The sequence below is a fragment of the Hippoglossus hippoglossus genome, chromosome 16 (assembly GCF_009819705.1).
Source record: "Hippoglossus hippoglossus isolate fHipHip1 chromosome 16, fHipHip1.pri, whole genome shotgun sequence".
NCBI lineage: Eukaryota > Metazoa > Chordata > Actinopteri > Pleuronectiformes > Pleuronectidae > Hippoglossus > Hippoglossus hippoglossus.
The window spans coordinates 15,241,617-15,254,153 of NC_047166.1; the positions used below are offsets into that span (position 1 = coordinate 15,241,617).

Sequence of the window (12,537 nt, forward strand, 5' to 3'; positions counted from 1 at the left end):
TGAGCTGATCAGCTGGTGAACACGTCACAGTGTTCCTACGACCAGATGTATAGATTAAATGTCTCTTATGTGTAAAATGCCAATACTTAAGTTTTTTTGTATTTTGTCATTCTTAATGTTCACCACCATGTGTTACATACTGAGTTACTGTATTTGCTCTGTCATTGTACTGTAAAATGATTTAAAAAATACTGACTTTGCATCGTGATCATAGATAGATAATCTATAAAGAGAGACGACTGCTCCCGACAAGTTGCTGCACATGTCCCGATGGTTTGTGTTTCTAAAATCCTCACAAAGCAGTTTGACAATTTACAATGCAGTTGCTTAACTGAAGAAAAAGTGTGTTTCCTTTCACCCAGTAGCATCACAGGAAGCATTTATCTTGAGAAGACGTAAACACAGCATTAAGATGGAACTATACAAATTGTTTCTATTACACTTGGTGTTAGTGTGTTCATCTGTGGACTGGTTTTTTTGCTCAGTTAGAGCGTCACAAGATGCCGTCACTAACTTACTGTGCAGCTGAGATCAAAAGGAAGGAAAGATGGTTGAGGTCAGAACAAGGGTGCTGGAAGTCGAAGGGAGGAAAAGCTGGGGAAGGGGCCACATTCATTTTTATGGTCAATCATTCCCATCCACTCAGGCATGAGGTAAAACCACAACTTGTGCTGGGATCCCACCAGCTGCAATAGAGTCAGCATGTTGATGTTCTGACAAAAAAGTACTCGGTAGTCACTACTACTTCATTATATGAGTACTTAATATTTATCAGCCTTAACAGCAGGGCTGGTATTTTGTGTGTGTTTGTGTGTTGCCATGGCAAAATTGTATTTGTCAAGTACTTTGGTATGTGTGTGCGTGTGTTTGTGTGTGTCTATGTGAGTGTCTATGGACAGACAGAACTTTACAGGTGTGTATGTGAGATCAAAACGAGTGCAGAGTTTTAAGATGGGAGTGGTAGTACATGAGTACTCTGAGTACTCTGAGTACTCATGGGTCAGAACGTCAACCTGTTGCCATACATCACAGGTGGTGGGATGCTGTGATCTTTACTGTGCTTGTATCACATTGATCTCAACACTAAATTCTGCTTCTTGGCTGACTCAACAACTTATTTTATTTTATTTATCGTCACTTTGGAAGTTAAATGTTTAAAAAGGGGGAATAATATAAGCAGTTATCTAAATTTGATCAGCCACTTTGAGAATGCACTGATGTGCTTGAGTCTATCAACACGTGGAACCAGGAGACAACACAACCCATTCAGCTGACTGGTTTCGGTTGAGGACATATCTGTGGGAGTGTGGGTGTGACTGTGACTTTTGTTGTGAGTATAAATATATCAGAATAAAAATATCCTCGATGTGTCCCTTTGAGGTTTGCCCTGGGGGAATGAAAGTTAATTGACGGGGTTGCCTCTATAAAAGTGTGTGTGTGCAGGTGCAGCTCAGGTGTGGACTGGGTGTCGCTGCATTCCTCTGTTGACAATGGACAGATGTGATGTGACAGATAAGACATCACTTCAAGTCAGAGATACTTTAAAAATCCACAAAAAAGTTGTATACTTACAATATTTAGGATCATTTTCAATGTTCATGGTTGATTTTGTTTCACTGCAACTTCACCTTCATTGACTAGAGACGCTTAGATTTAGATTTTGTGTTCTTGGCTGCAAGATCATTTTGACAATGTCAATTTGAATGTCCACACTTAAATAATTCCTGTTTCTTTCATCTAGTATTTTTAGACATGAGATAAAGATGGGATTCACCTCCTGACTCAAGAAAATAAAGCCAACAGTCCTGGCAGCCGTCCTGCTGCACACGTTGAGCTGACAGTAATGACATAACTAGGGTTGCAAAGGGGCGGAAAATTTCCGGTAAACTTTCCATGGGAAGTTAAGCTCGGGAATTTTGACACTTTTTTTGCAAATGTTAGCTTATAACAGGGAACTTAAATGTAGTTGAAAACAAGACTAGGCAAGCCTAGCTCAGCTGGAACCTGGATGCAGCTAGTTGGGAACATTGTCTGCCAGAAACGTAAACCTATGACTTTCTGTTGTTTTTGAACGTCTTTGTCATTACCTAGCATATTGATTACTTGTTACACTGAAGCCATGTTCATTTTAATACCAAGTTTATTTGTATACAGTAGGCTAACTTTTTACAGCAGTGAGAGTAGGATGTATGTATGTCCACACAAAAGTACACCATCACCTCGATTACTCGCGGCTGTTGGGGTCCATCAAAAAAAAGCGAGAGTTGGGCTACTTATCAAAAATAAAAGTAATTACCGCAAATTAAAGGCTGAGCAATAAAAACGTCATTCAAAACTCTATTTTAAAGATGTATGGAATGCAGCACACGCTGTGTTTCTTTGAAAAGGATGTAGCTAGCTATTGTAAACCAAATTGACAGAATTAATGGATTGTTTTATTTTTCTCTCAACCTGACATGATCAAATGCGTCAAATGAAAGTCCGAAGTCCTCTTGTCCGAGAAAGCACGCTGTATCCATTCTTGATTGACAACGCAGACAGGTGACTGTATTTATAGTCCACAGGAACAAAATTGTCTTGCTGGCAAGTGGCTAATGTTAGCAATTCTAGATCTTGCAGCATGATCTTGGTTAAAACAACCAAGATCATGGTTGATCATGGTCGATGACATCAACATCGCTTTCTCTTCCGCTGAGCCACAGGAGACATTTAACACCTGTGAACTACTTCCCATTTACTGACGTTTATGTGTAAAACCTTTGCACTTTACATCTATTTCCTCTAAAGTAAAAATATATTCAGAAACCACCAATACTCATCTCCAACATACTGTCACATAGAGGAAACTGCTGAGGTCAGATTTTCATATTTAAGTCCATCGTTCCTGCAGGTTTTGATAAGTTTTCACTGACCGGGTTCTATCCTGAGACCCACATAGAGACGGTAGAGTTCTACTCACAAAAGGATTAAGTCAAAAATGTCATTTTTAAAATTTGTATTAGAAATGTTTGCATGCATGTCTGCTTATGACAAAACAAAATGTTTATATTTATGTCTGTATATGACAAGCTAAATACAGTTAGTATAAATTACCCCAAAGTTTCCAGTTTATTCCCATTAATTCCCATGGAAAGTTTCCAACTTTGAATATTCCCGGACTTTTGCAACCCTAGACATAACACATGTTTATCTGCACAGACACACAATGTTTCAGTTAACAGCCGCGCTGTGACTGTAACTGACAAAAGATAAATATAGGACAAGTATCTGTGAAACCAGTGCACGATCCAGGAATGTCCTCTCCGCGCACACACACACACACACACACACACACACACACACACACACACACACACACACACACACACACACACACACACACACACACACACACACACACACACACACACACACACACACACACACGAACAACATTAATGAGATGCTTTCATGTTATGGGTGGAGTGTAGTGCTACAGCTGTGTACAGCTGTAGTGCTTCAGTCAGACACACACCCAAACACAGCGCAGGGCACAGCGGGTTCGACAGGAGATAGCAGAGGTTCAGGTGGTGAACACACGCCAACACCCATGATGAAGATGCTCCTCAGCTTTGTGCTCCTCTCCCTCCTCTTCCCTCCAGGTACGTATACATTCACCTCAGACTGGCTACAGGTCAAAGGTCAGGGGCAATCATACAGCAGCAGGGTGAGGGTGGTACTCAGGACTTTAAAAGTTAAACTTAGTGGTCGGCGAGAGTTAAATTCATATTGTGTGTATAGTGGCAAGACCAAAAACACTGCTACTACTGAGTCAATATATCACTCGTGCATTGCTCCACCATCCCGGATTCAAACAAACGCGTCAAGCTGTGTCTGTAGAAAGTCATAGTTCAGTGACTCATTCAATAACATCACATGTCCTGGTCGTCTCTAACAAGAAGAGATCTGAAGTCAGGCGCAGCACAGAACGTGCTGAGAATAAGTTTAGACGTGCTTCAGTCCTTTTGCCAATCCTGAGTCTCTTTTAGCAAAGCTTAAATCCACCATCTTTTTTGGAAAAGTGTATATCAGTCATTCCAAAGCATTCATCACAGACGAACAAAATTCACTTCAAACACTTACACTGATTCGATTGACTTTTCCAGGTTATTTTCATTACCGTGAGAAAGCAGAGTTTACTGCGACGAATCTGCCTGATGACCCGCGACAGCAGAACAACAACCAGTGAATGGGTGGAGCAGCGTTCAACCTCCTCTTCAATTGTCTTTAGAATTAGAGAAGCGAGCCGGACAGGTTTTGACAGTGCTGTCTTTGGGAGTAGCTGTATATGTCTATGTACATTTTTGGAGTGACACAAAGGTCTCTCCCTTTTTATGACTTCCTCTGCAGCCACGTTGAAATCCATAACAAACTTGGTCTTGGTTAACGCAGGAGCAGACGATCAGGAGCCTTAATCTGATTCTGAATTCTTCCTAGAACAGGAGCAATTCTTTATGCTTTAGCTGTGCGTCATTCTCAGAAACATCTGGATTCCTGACATAAAGATGGACAAGATTAGCACCGACTATCGCAGAAAACTCAATCGTGTTCATGTCCGTAGAGATGTTTGTTACCGTCTCTTGAAAGTAGACGAGAGATATCACATGGCTCAGTGAGTTGTACTTATTTCACTGGTGAGTTGTCAACGGAACAGTTTCTCACAGTCTCACCGTGTAAACTACCCAGAAAATGAATTTGTTAATAAAGGTAAAATGCATCCAAGAAGAGCAAAACATTATGATCTACAGTGGGTGATGAATAAAAATGAAGAGCTACACTGTAACAGAGGAGGTATTTTCCTGTTCTTTTGCACCTGATCATCAGTAACCAACCATATTCTAAAACATAACTTAATGAATAAATTGCTAATGTGATCAACTTTCAGACACAGTCACATTATTGTCTTCCCTGATTTAGGCTTTTTAACACGACCCCTTGTTTTCAACTGGGCCTTTATCAGCGGGTCGTAAACGTGTTGTCGTCTTGTGGACTTCATCTCGTCTCTCTCTTTATCTGTATCCATGTTTTTTGTTGTCCCACCTGCAGCTTTGGCCCTGGAGTGCTACGTGTGCACTGCTTCTACCACCAACGAACAATGCAACCAGAACACTCAGGACTGTCAGTCACCGCTGGACACGTGCATGACGTTTGTCGACACTTTAGGTAACTGTGACTCAGAAACACAAACAAGCAGAGAACATAAGACCTGCAGCCTTTCAGCATTCTGTCAGTGTTTCTCTAACGCTTCTTGGTAGTAAGTAAAAGGTTTGGTTGAATAATAAAATTAGAAACACTTTAAACCTTCATCCTGCTTTCTGTGTTTGTGTTGTTCAGGTACAGCCAAAGCCATAGTGAAGCAGTGTGCCAGTTCGGCCACGTGCACAGGAGCTGCCGCGTCCGCCTCAACCGATGAAAACGGAAACGGAAACACCGTCAACTGCTGCAACAGCTTCAACTTGTGTAACTTTAGCGGCGCCGAGTCCGTCCGCGTGCACACGACACTTCTGCTTCTCACTGTAGTTGTGATACGACTGTTGTCACTGTGACGTACCAACTCTGTGTAGAAGCGGAGGAGGCTCTAAGTTACTCTGCTGCTCTGTATAGGACATTGCTGGGATAAATGTCTCTGAACAGAATGTATCTATACAGGCTGTAATATGATGTAATATTATATTACTTAAAAACTGTTTATCTTTCTAATTCTATTGAAGACTGTGCTGTTAACCTGTTCATCCCTCTTAATATACAGTCTATGGTCCATCCTGTGGCTGTACTGCACATCATGAGAAGGCTAAATGTGACTGTAGATTCAAAAGATCCATGGTACATATTGTGTTTAGACAGGAGGGTGTGAGGCTGTAGCTCCTGACCAAACCGAGACTGTCTCTTTACTGGGAGTTTTCCTGTTGGAGCGTCCATCGGAAAAAAGCACCGTGCACAACCAGAGCTGAACAGAAAGTTGATGAGCATCCATGGAGATGTGGAGGTATTTCTTTAACTGAGCTGGAGGTTCACATCCACGGGTCAGAACACGTGACGTCATCATGGCTGCTGGCTGATGTCTGAAGCCTATTCCCACGCAGATACAGTGCCGACCAGAGGCAGTCCGATCTGATGGATCTGATATTGTGTTTAGTAACTTTGAGACTCACTAAGGTACTATGGTAATATATTCAGAACGTGATCGAGAACTCACACAACACACACACAAGTCTGGTCCAATGAAAAGCTGTGTATTTTATGGATCTTGCGTATGTGTGTGTGGCAAAATTGGACCCATACTCTAAACTCAACAGGAGATCTGCCATTTTGAATTTATTGGTAAATATTTTGGTGAAAACTTTACGAATCTTTGCATGTCTGATAAGATTATTGACCTGAACTAAGCCTCGAGTTTGGGATTTTGTCCAGCGCCATATTCATAAACCTTTTGCAGCAAATATAGACGCCCTCTTCTGGTCATTCAAGAGAATACAGGTTTCAGGCTCTCCCTTATTAACCCTTCACCAGATGACACAATCCTGGGCCAAAGCAGTCTCAAAGTCTAATTTTGGGCTTAATTATTTTTTTCAATATTATAGTAGTACTTAAATGAAATGTCATTTTATGTCAGGGATTGTTTTCCCTCCTTTTTTTAAAAAAGGATCAAAATGGACTACAACATGGAACCTCCCTTCACACACCAACATTAACCAACTAACTCTAGTTTCTAGAAATAAAGAATGTGAAAGGATTAACAACATAATAAATCTATCTTGGATAAGAATGTGGACAGACTGATTTCCATTTCATCATTATTTTATTTCATTGTTTTTTCCTCCTATTTGACAAGATGGCTGATTGAGCCCAGCAGACAAAATAAAAACCAGTGTTTACTAGTACGAGTTCTGTACAATTCACCAGTGATACACGCCAGTATAGTTTACAATATACCAACATGAGCAGATTTACGCAACAACATAAAATAGATTGTGTTTTTTCTTTTTTTAAATTTTTAACCCTATAACACCCACATATTTGATAGTTTCATTGCTGGCTAAACATTGAATCAAATCTGGGTGTAAAGAAGGGCCAGAAAATTAGCTGTTTGCTGTGCAAATATGCTCTTCTCCATACCAGTATACCATGCTACACTAGTACAGTACCCAGTATATTTCATATAGCAGTATGTCATATTCCATGTGGGGTTAGTATTAACAAAGAGACGTGGGATCTGCTGTATTTTCAGTTCAGTGTTTTGTGTCTGCGAGACGAGTTCCACTCATGTGGCTCCACATTTCATGTGTGTTTATTTCCCTGGGGACTGTTGTTTGGGAGGGACATTATTAAAGTGTTACACCTGACAGAAACTGGGACTCAAAGCACAAAGCACAAAGGTTCCAGGTGTGAGGTTTGTTTGCAGGAAAGTTCCTGGTGGAAACGGGGCTGTTAAAGGTGTGACACCAGGTGAAGACGAAACACATCTGAAAGTTTCCAGTCACTCAGACCGACTCCTCAAAATCCACATATTGTTTGTTTTTTCTTTCCATGCTGGGATTGAATATCTGCTTGTATTCCAAGTCCTAAACTGTTTTCAGTGTCGAGGAAGAAGACTGTGACCGCTGAAAACAACACAAAGTCATGGAGGCAGCCGATAAAAAGAGCAGACCAAACTGAGTGCGAGTAGGGAGTTTGATTCTTCACATTTGGAGTCTTAAAAATCTGCTCAGATATGAGCTGAGGAAGACTGAGGGAGCGGAGCAGTGAGGATGGAAAGTGAATGAAATAGAGGGAGAGAGGAGGATAAGTGGCTTCTTTCTTCAGGGAGTAGACTGGCGCTGCACCGTCCTCAGCTTTTAACCGACTCTTCCTGCCTCTCCCTCTGTCTCCTCCTCAGCAATTTCTGAGTCTATAAATAAAAGCTGGTGAGACAGAGGGAAGACGGGAGTGGAGGAGCGAAGAGAGAGGAGGGTGTGAGGCTGTAGCTCCTGACCAAACCGAGACTGTCTCTTTACTGGGAGTTTTCCTGTTGGAGCATCCACCGGAAAAAAGCACCGTGCACAACCAGAGCTGAACAGAAAGTTGATGAGCATCCATGGAGATGTGGAGGTATTTCTTTAACTGAGCTGGAGGTTCACATCCACGGGTCAGAACACGTGACGTCATCATGGCTGCTGGCTGATGTCTGAAGCCTATTCCCACGCAGATACAGTGCTGACCAGAGGCAGTCCGATCTGATGGCTCTGCTTATTGTTGAATTCCACCAAGACTGATCTATCTGATGTCATCAAATCCAGATCCAGTCGCCCCACGATGGAGCTTCTGCCCCCTCGGGAATCCGGCTCAGTTTAAATATATGTCCAAAGAGAGCGAAGCTGTTAAGTCCCTGATTCAGGAAGAGGTTTTTTTTTGCTCTGTTCTTGTACTAAGAAAGTCACAGTGGTGGATAGTTTAATCCCAGATGAACGGACGACCTCGGTTTAAGCAGGGTTCAACATGTAATGAACAGAGCCACTGTTTCTCACATATCAGGAGTCACGACTCAGGAGTCTTTTATTCTCCACCGCCGACAGGAACCGTCACCATGCTGTCCCTCAAACAGCAGACCAGCTCCTGTTGGCCGGGCTAGTGTGGGCGGGACTGGGCCATCATCTTGAGCCGGGATTGGTCAATGACATCCAGCAGGTTCTTGGCGTCGACTGCGAGAGCGTGAGCCGCCGTCAGCATCTGTTTCTTATAGTCCTGCTGGAGACTGGGATAGAGACACAGACAAATACATTAATACAACAGATTTTTACTAATGGGCAGAAGGGTAGTGATTATAAAAGGAAGCTAGGTGTAGAGATTTGGCGCCTCTCAGTGGTAGCATGAAAAAAGTCACTGCAGCAGAGAAGTGTTTTTTTTTAAAGAACCATTCAAAAATACCAACAAAACTTTATGAGTAGATGCTTTTTTTGGCTGTTTTCAAATCTTTTTCCCAGAAATCAACAAAAATAACATTAATAATTATTCTACGGCTTCTGCAGTGTTCTACACTTTTATCGCATTTATCCAATAAATTGACAAAAAATTTAATAAGGTAGTTATCAATGATTTTGTCTCATAAGGCACCAAAACTATTCTTTGCATGTAGTGAAGTTGGTGTGTGATCCTACCTGGTCATCACATACTGTTGGGCTAACTTCATCTTCCCGATCAGCTCAGCCAAGTCAGAGTTCAACAGTTTCTGAGCCATCTCGATCTGTTAACGAAAACCAGCACTAATAAGACACAGAGTCTTTACCAAACCTACTGTTTGTAGCTGTAAGACAGATTGAGAACATGCACGCGTCACTGTGTAAGTGCATGTTTTTATACCTCTCTGTGTGTACTGGCTGGAAGTTGTGGTAAAGTCTCGTCCACTGTGGCCAATAACGTCCTCAATGCCAGCCCCACATCCTGGAAGGCACAGAAACACACATTGTTTTTGTGATCAGGGCAAAATAATATAGAATATCAATAATATCTGATTATTACATCATATAGTTTTTTTAAACATTAATTAAAAAAATGGCATACATCACACAAATACATTTAATCAAATTAAAACCTCTATGGAGACTTTTCAATAAATTGGTTAAAGCCTAGAAGATTGTTTCATGGGCTGAAATATATTTCTAAATGGATTTTCTTTAACTATGCCTCCGTCCTTTCGTCAGAATCTGGTTAACAGATGATGCACAAATTATACACCGAGAAGCAGGAGCATCAAAAATCAACTGTGTCCTTGAATTAACACATAGTGCCCGTGGGGTCAAAAGCCTCAATCTTTACAATAATTTCAAGTTTGCAGCTCAAGGTTCGTAGCTCAGGACTAATCTGTGATTCAACGTGAGCTGCTGAGGGGAAAACACTCCGACTGCATCTGCTACCTTGACCATAGGAACGTATTCCTCTGGAGGAGCCGGCTGAATCTTGCTTGACATCTCGATCACGGCTTTGACCAGGCCCGTCACGTTCTCGTACACCTTGTCGTTGGAGCGGTCCAGGTTGGCGGTGGGGGGCGGGCTTATCTCGTGGGGCTGCAGCTAAACAGTGAGATGAAAGAAAACCAGTTAGTGCCGTGTTTACTGAATGAAGAACTGTGTGCGGAGGCTGATGCTGAGAATCAAGCAACTAAACACAGAAAACCAGTTGAGACAATATGGAAGAAAAACATCCTAAGAATTATTATTTAGAGTTGCAAATCCTGCATGATTATAGAGAACATGAATATGCATCATGCATCAAACTAACTGCTTTTCAAATAGATGGAGAATAGAAGCCACAGCTGGAGCACTGTCACCTTTTAAACTACATCACAGAGCTAAACCAGTTGATTGATGAATGATTGATTGAATGGATAAATGGCTGAATGAATGGATGAATGGATGTGTCAGTAGATTATTTGGATCTAGGACGTGTCTTGACATTAGTGTAGACACAGATGTTATGAAAAGCAATTCTCTATTTTGGCCACTAGATGGTGGGGTCACACTGGTCTAGTCAGATACTCTATATTAATCAAGTCAATCGAATCTGAAAATAATCCCGCAGGGGTCACACTTGAAACAGATTATGAATACATTGATTAATTGTGTCCTGTCGTAGTTATGACATGTTCCTGAATCCATGTTTGTTTAGAATCTAATCCTCTGTTCTTCAGCACAATTTCACTCCTCATCATCATCTTCATCTTCTTATTTCTTCTTAATCACCCTCGACCCAATTCTCCCTCCAGTGCTAAATTACTTTTCAGACACAGGATCTAAAAAAACACTACAGCCCTGATCCCTGCTCACATTATGGCCTGTTACTTCTGCTTCTCATATTCATGTAGATTAACATACTATATGTACGTTAGGGTGGAGTTTTGTAACGTATAGTCGAAAAAACACAAATTTCCCTCCACAGGCTTTTTACAAGGTGAACAACGAACGATACCCTCCATCATTAGCATCAAGTAACCGCTGGTAATATTAAGGATACAGAGGTAAATAAAATGTTTCTCCTGAACCTAGAAAACTGTGTATGATTAGTGTTTGATTAGATCAAAATCCTGTCTATTGAGAGTAAAGTAAATTAATTATGCAGGATTTGCAGTGTGACAGGGGGTTCATATCGTTAGTGTAACAAAACAAAACCATTTAGTTTGAGATGTTAGTTTTAAGAGGAAAAAAAAATCGAGACGATAAAAAGCTTCCCACAGGATGACTACAGGGATGACACATATTTGTTTTGTCTATTTAACCGAAATTTGATCTGTTGCGCTGATGGAAGAAAAGGAGCAAATGAGTCAGTGTGTGATCGACCAGGAGACAAGACGCACAGTAAACACACACAGGCAGTGTGCTGCTTACCCGCCAGGGCTAGGTTCAGCATTAAGGCAGAGTGCAGGAGGAGGTAGAGGAGGGAGAAGAGGGGGAGCAGCCAAAGGAGAAGAAGATAACAGGAAAATATTAATGCTCAGAGCATTTAAAACATGCACTGTGTGTATTTGTGTATATTTTCTACAAAAGTGTGTTTTTATCAAAATGTCAATGCATATTTGCATGAAAATATTTTCTTCTTGGGTTTGTGTGTTAAAAAGTCACATGTTTGATTTTTGTTTACTCTGCTTGTCACTATGTGTGTGCATGTGTGTGTGTACCTTAACTCCATCATTGTAACTGTCTCCAGTATTTAGACAGGCCAGACTGCCCACTTGGCTTTGGGCTCCAGGTCGAGGGGGTTTCTTTGGAGGAGCTGCATGCTCTGCAGGAAACGACATATAAAAGTGAGAATTAAGTCTCGTGTTACATGTTAAAGATGTTCTGGACAGATTGTACATTGCTCCCTCAGCGGCTCTCAGCTAGAGTCTGTCCTCTTAGTGTTAGTTCACATCATGGTGCTGCGACTAATGATTATTTTCATAATCACTTTGTTTTCCCGAAGCTTCCAATGCCTTGTTCTGTTGGTCCATCAGTTTAATCAAATCTAAAAAGTATAAATCACGAAAAAAAGGAAGATGGTCTCATGCTGCTCCAAAGCTTTGGAACATTTGACCTTTTACATTCCCTCTCCGCAGACCCACATGTTCTCTCAGGCTTTTGACTGTCCTTTGTTATTTATCAGTTTTTTGCCATTAATCATATTTATTTTATTACATTTTAATTTACTGTATTTTACTCCTGTATTTCTTTTAGTTTTTATTTATGTTTGTACACTCAACTCTTGGTTGTTTTAAATCTGCTTTATAGGTAAACTTAAAACTAAAAGTTAATTAATCTCCAGTCACGACAATTCCACAATAAAAACACAGTAAACAAATAAGTAAACAAATTGTATTTTTTATGTGTATCAGGTTAAGGGCACGGCCACACATAGGTCAATGCGAAGTGATTATCTGAAGCTTCACACACCTATAGGTATAGGTATGTGAAGCTTCAGCACTGAAAAATATTCACATATGACCAGGCCCTTACTTATACTTTTATTATAATAATGTATTGTGACATTTTT

General features: G+C 40.9%; 2 protein-coding genes across 21 annotated transcripts in view; one reads left to right on the forward strand and one right to left on the reverse strand.

The window, feature by feature from the left end:
* The first annotated feature begins 3,478 nt into the window (after positions 1-3,478).
* On the forward strand, positions 3,479-5,760 carry LOC117777081 (prostate stem cell antigen-like). The gene is made up of 3 exons (XM_034611600.1): positions 3,479-3,641; positions 5,086-5,202; positions 5,374-5,760. Exons 1-3 carry the CDS (start codon positions 3,590-3,592, stop codon positions 5,583-5,585), a joined length of 381 nt encoding a protein of 126 aa, XP_034467491.1. The 5' UTR covers positions 3,479-3,589; the 3' UTR covers positions 5,586-5,760.
* Positions 5,761-6,819: 1,059 nt separating this feature from the next.
* Positions 6,820-12,537, reverse strand: part of LOC117777069 (focal adhesion kinase 1-like) — a 60,445-nt gene continuing 54,727 nt past the window's right edge. For 16 of the 20 annotated variants that reach the window (XM_034611585.1, XM_034611578.1, XM_034611576.1 and 13 more), the window contains 6 exons: positions 11,687-11,790; positions 11,397-11,405; positions 9,930-10,085; positions 9,376-9,456; positions 9,174-9,259; positions 6,820-8,770 (listed from right to left, as the gene is read on the reverse strand). In XM_034611585.1, coding sequence (XP_034467476.1) covers positions 8,644-8,770; positions 9,174-9,259; positions 9,376-9,456; positions 9,930-10,085; positions 11,397-11,405; positions 11,687-11,790 — 563 coding nt within the window. In that variant the 3' untranslated portion in view covers positions 6,820-8,643. The remainder of the gene's footprint in view (positions 8,771-9,173; positions 9,260-9,375; positions 9,457-9,929; positions 10,086-11,396; positions 11,406-11,686; positions 11,791-12,537) is intronic. The other 4 variants (XM_034611572.1, XM_034611588.1, XM_034611589.1 and 1 more) reach the window with 1 other exon arrangement.

Excerpts from the sequence above, each read along its gene's own strand:
- LOC117777081 (XM_034611600.1), top strand. The coding sequence starts at position 3,590 with ATGATGAAGATGCTCCTCAGCTTTGTGCTCCTCTCCCTCCTCTTCCCT. Across the intron at positions 3,642-5,085 it reads CTCCCTCCTCTTCCCTCCAG|CTTTGGCCCTGGAGTGCTAC; the intron begins GTACGTATACAT and ends TCCCACCTGCAG. Across the intron at positions 5,203-5,373 it reads GACGTTTGTCGACACTTTAG|GTACAGCCAAAGCCATAGTG; the intron begins GTAACTGTGACT and ends TGTGTTGTTCAG.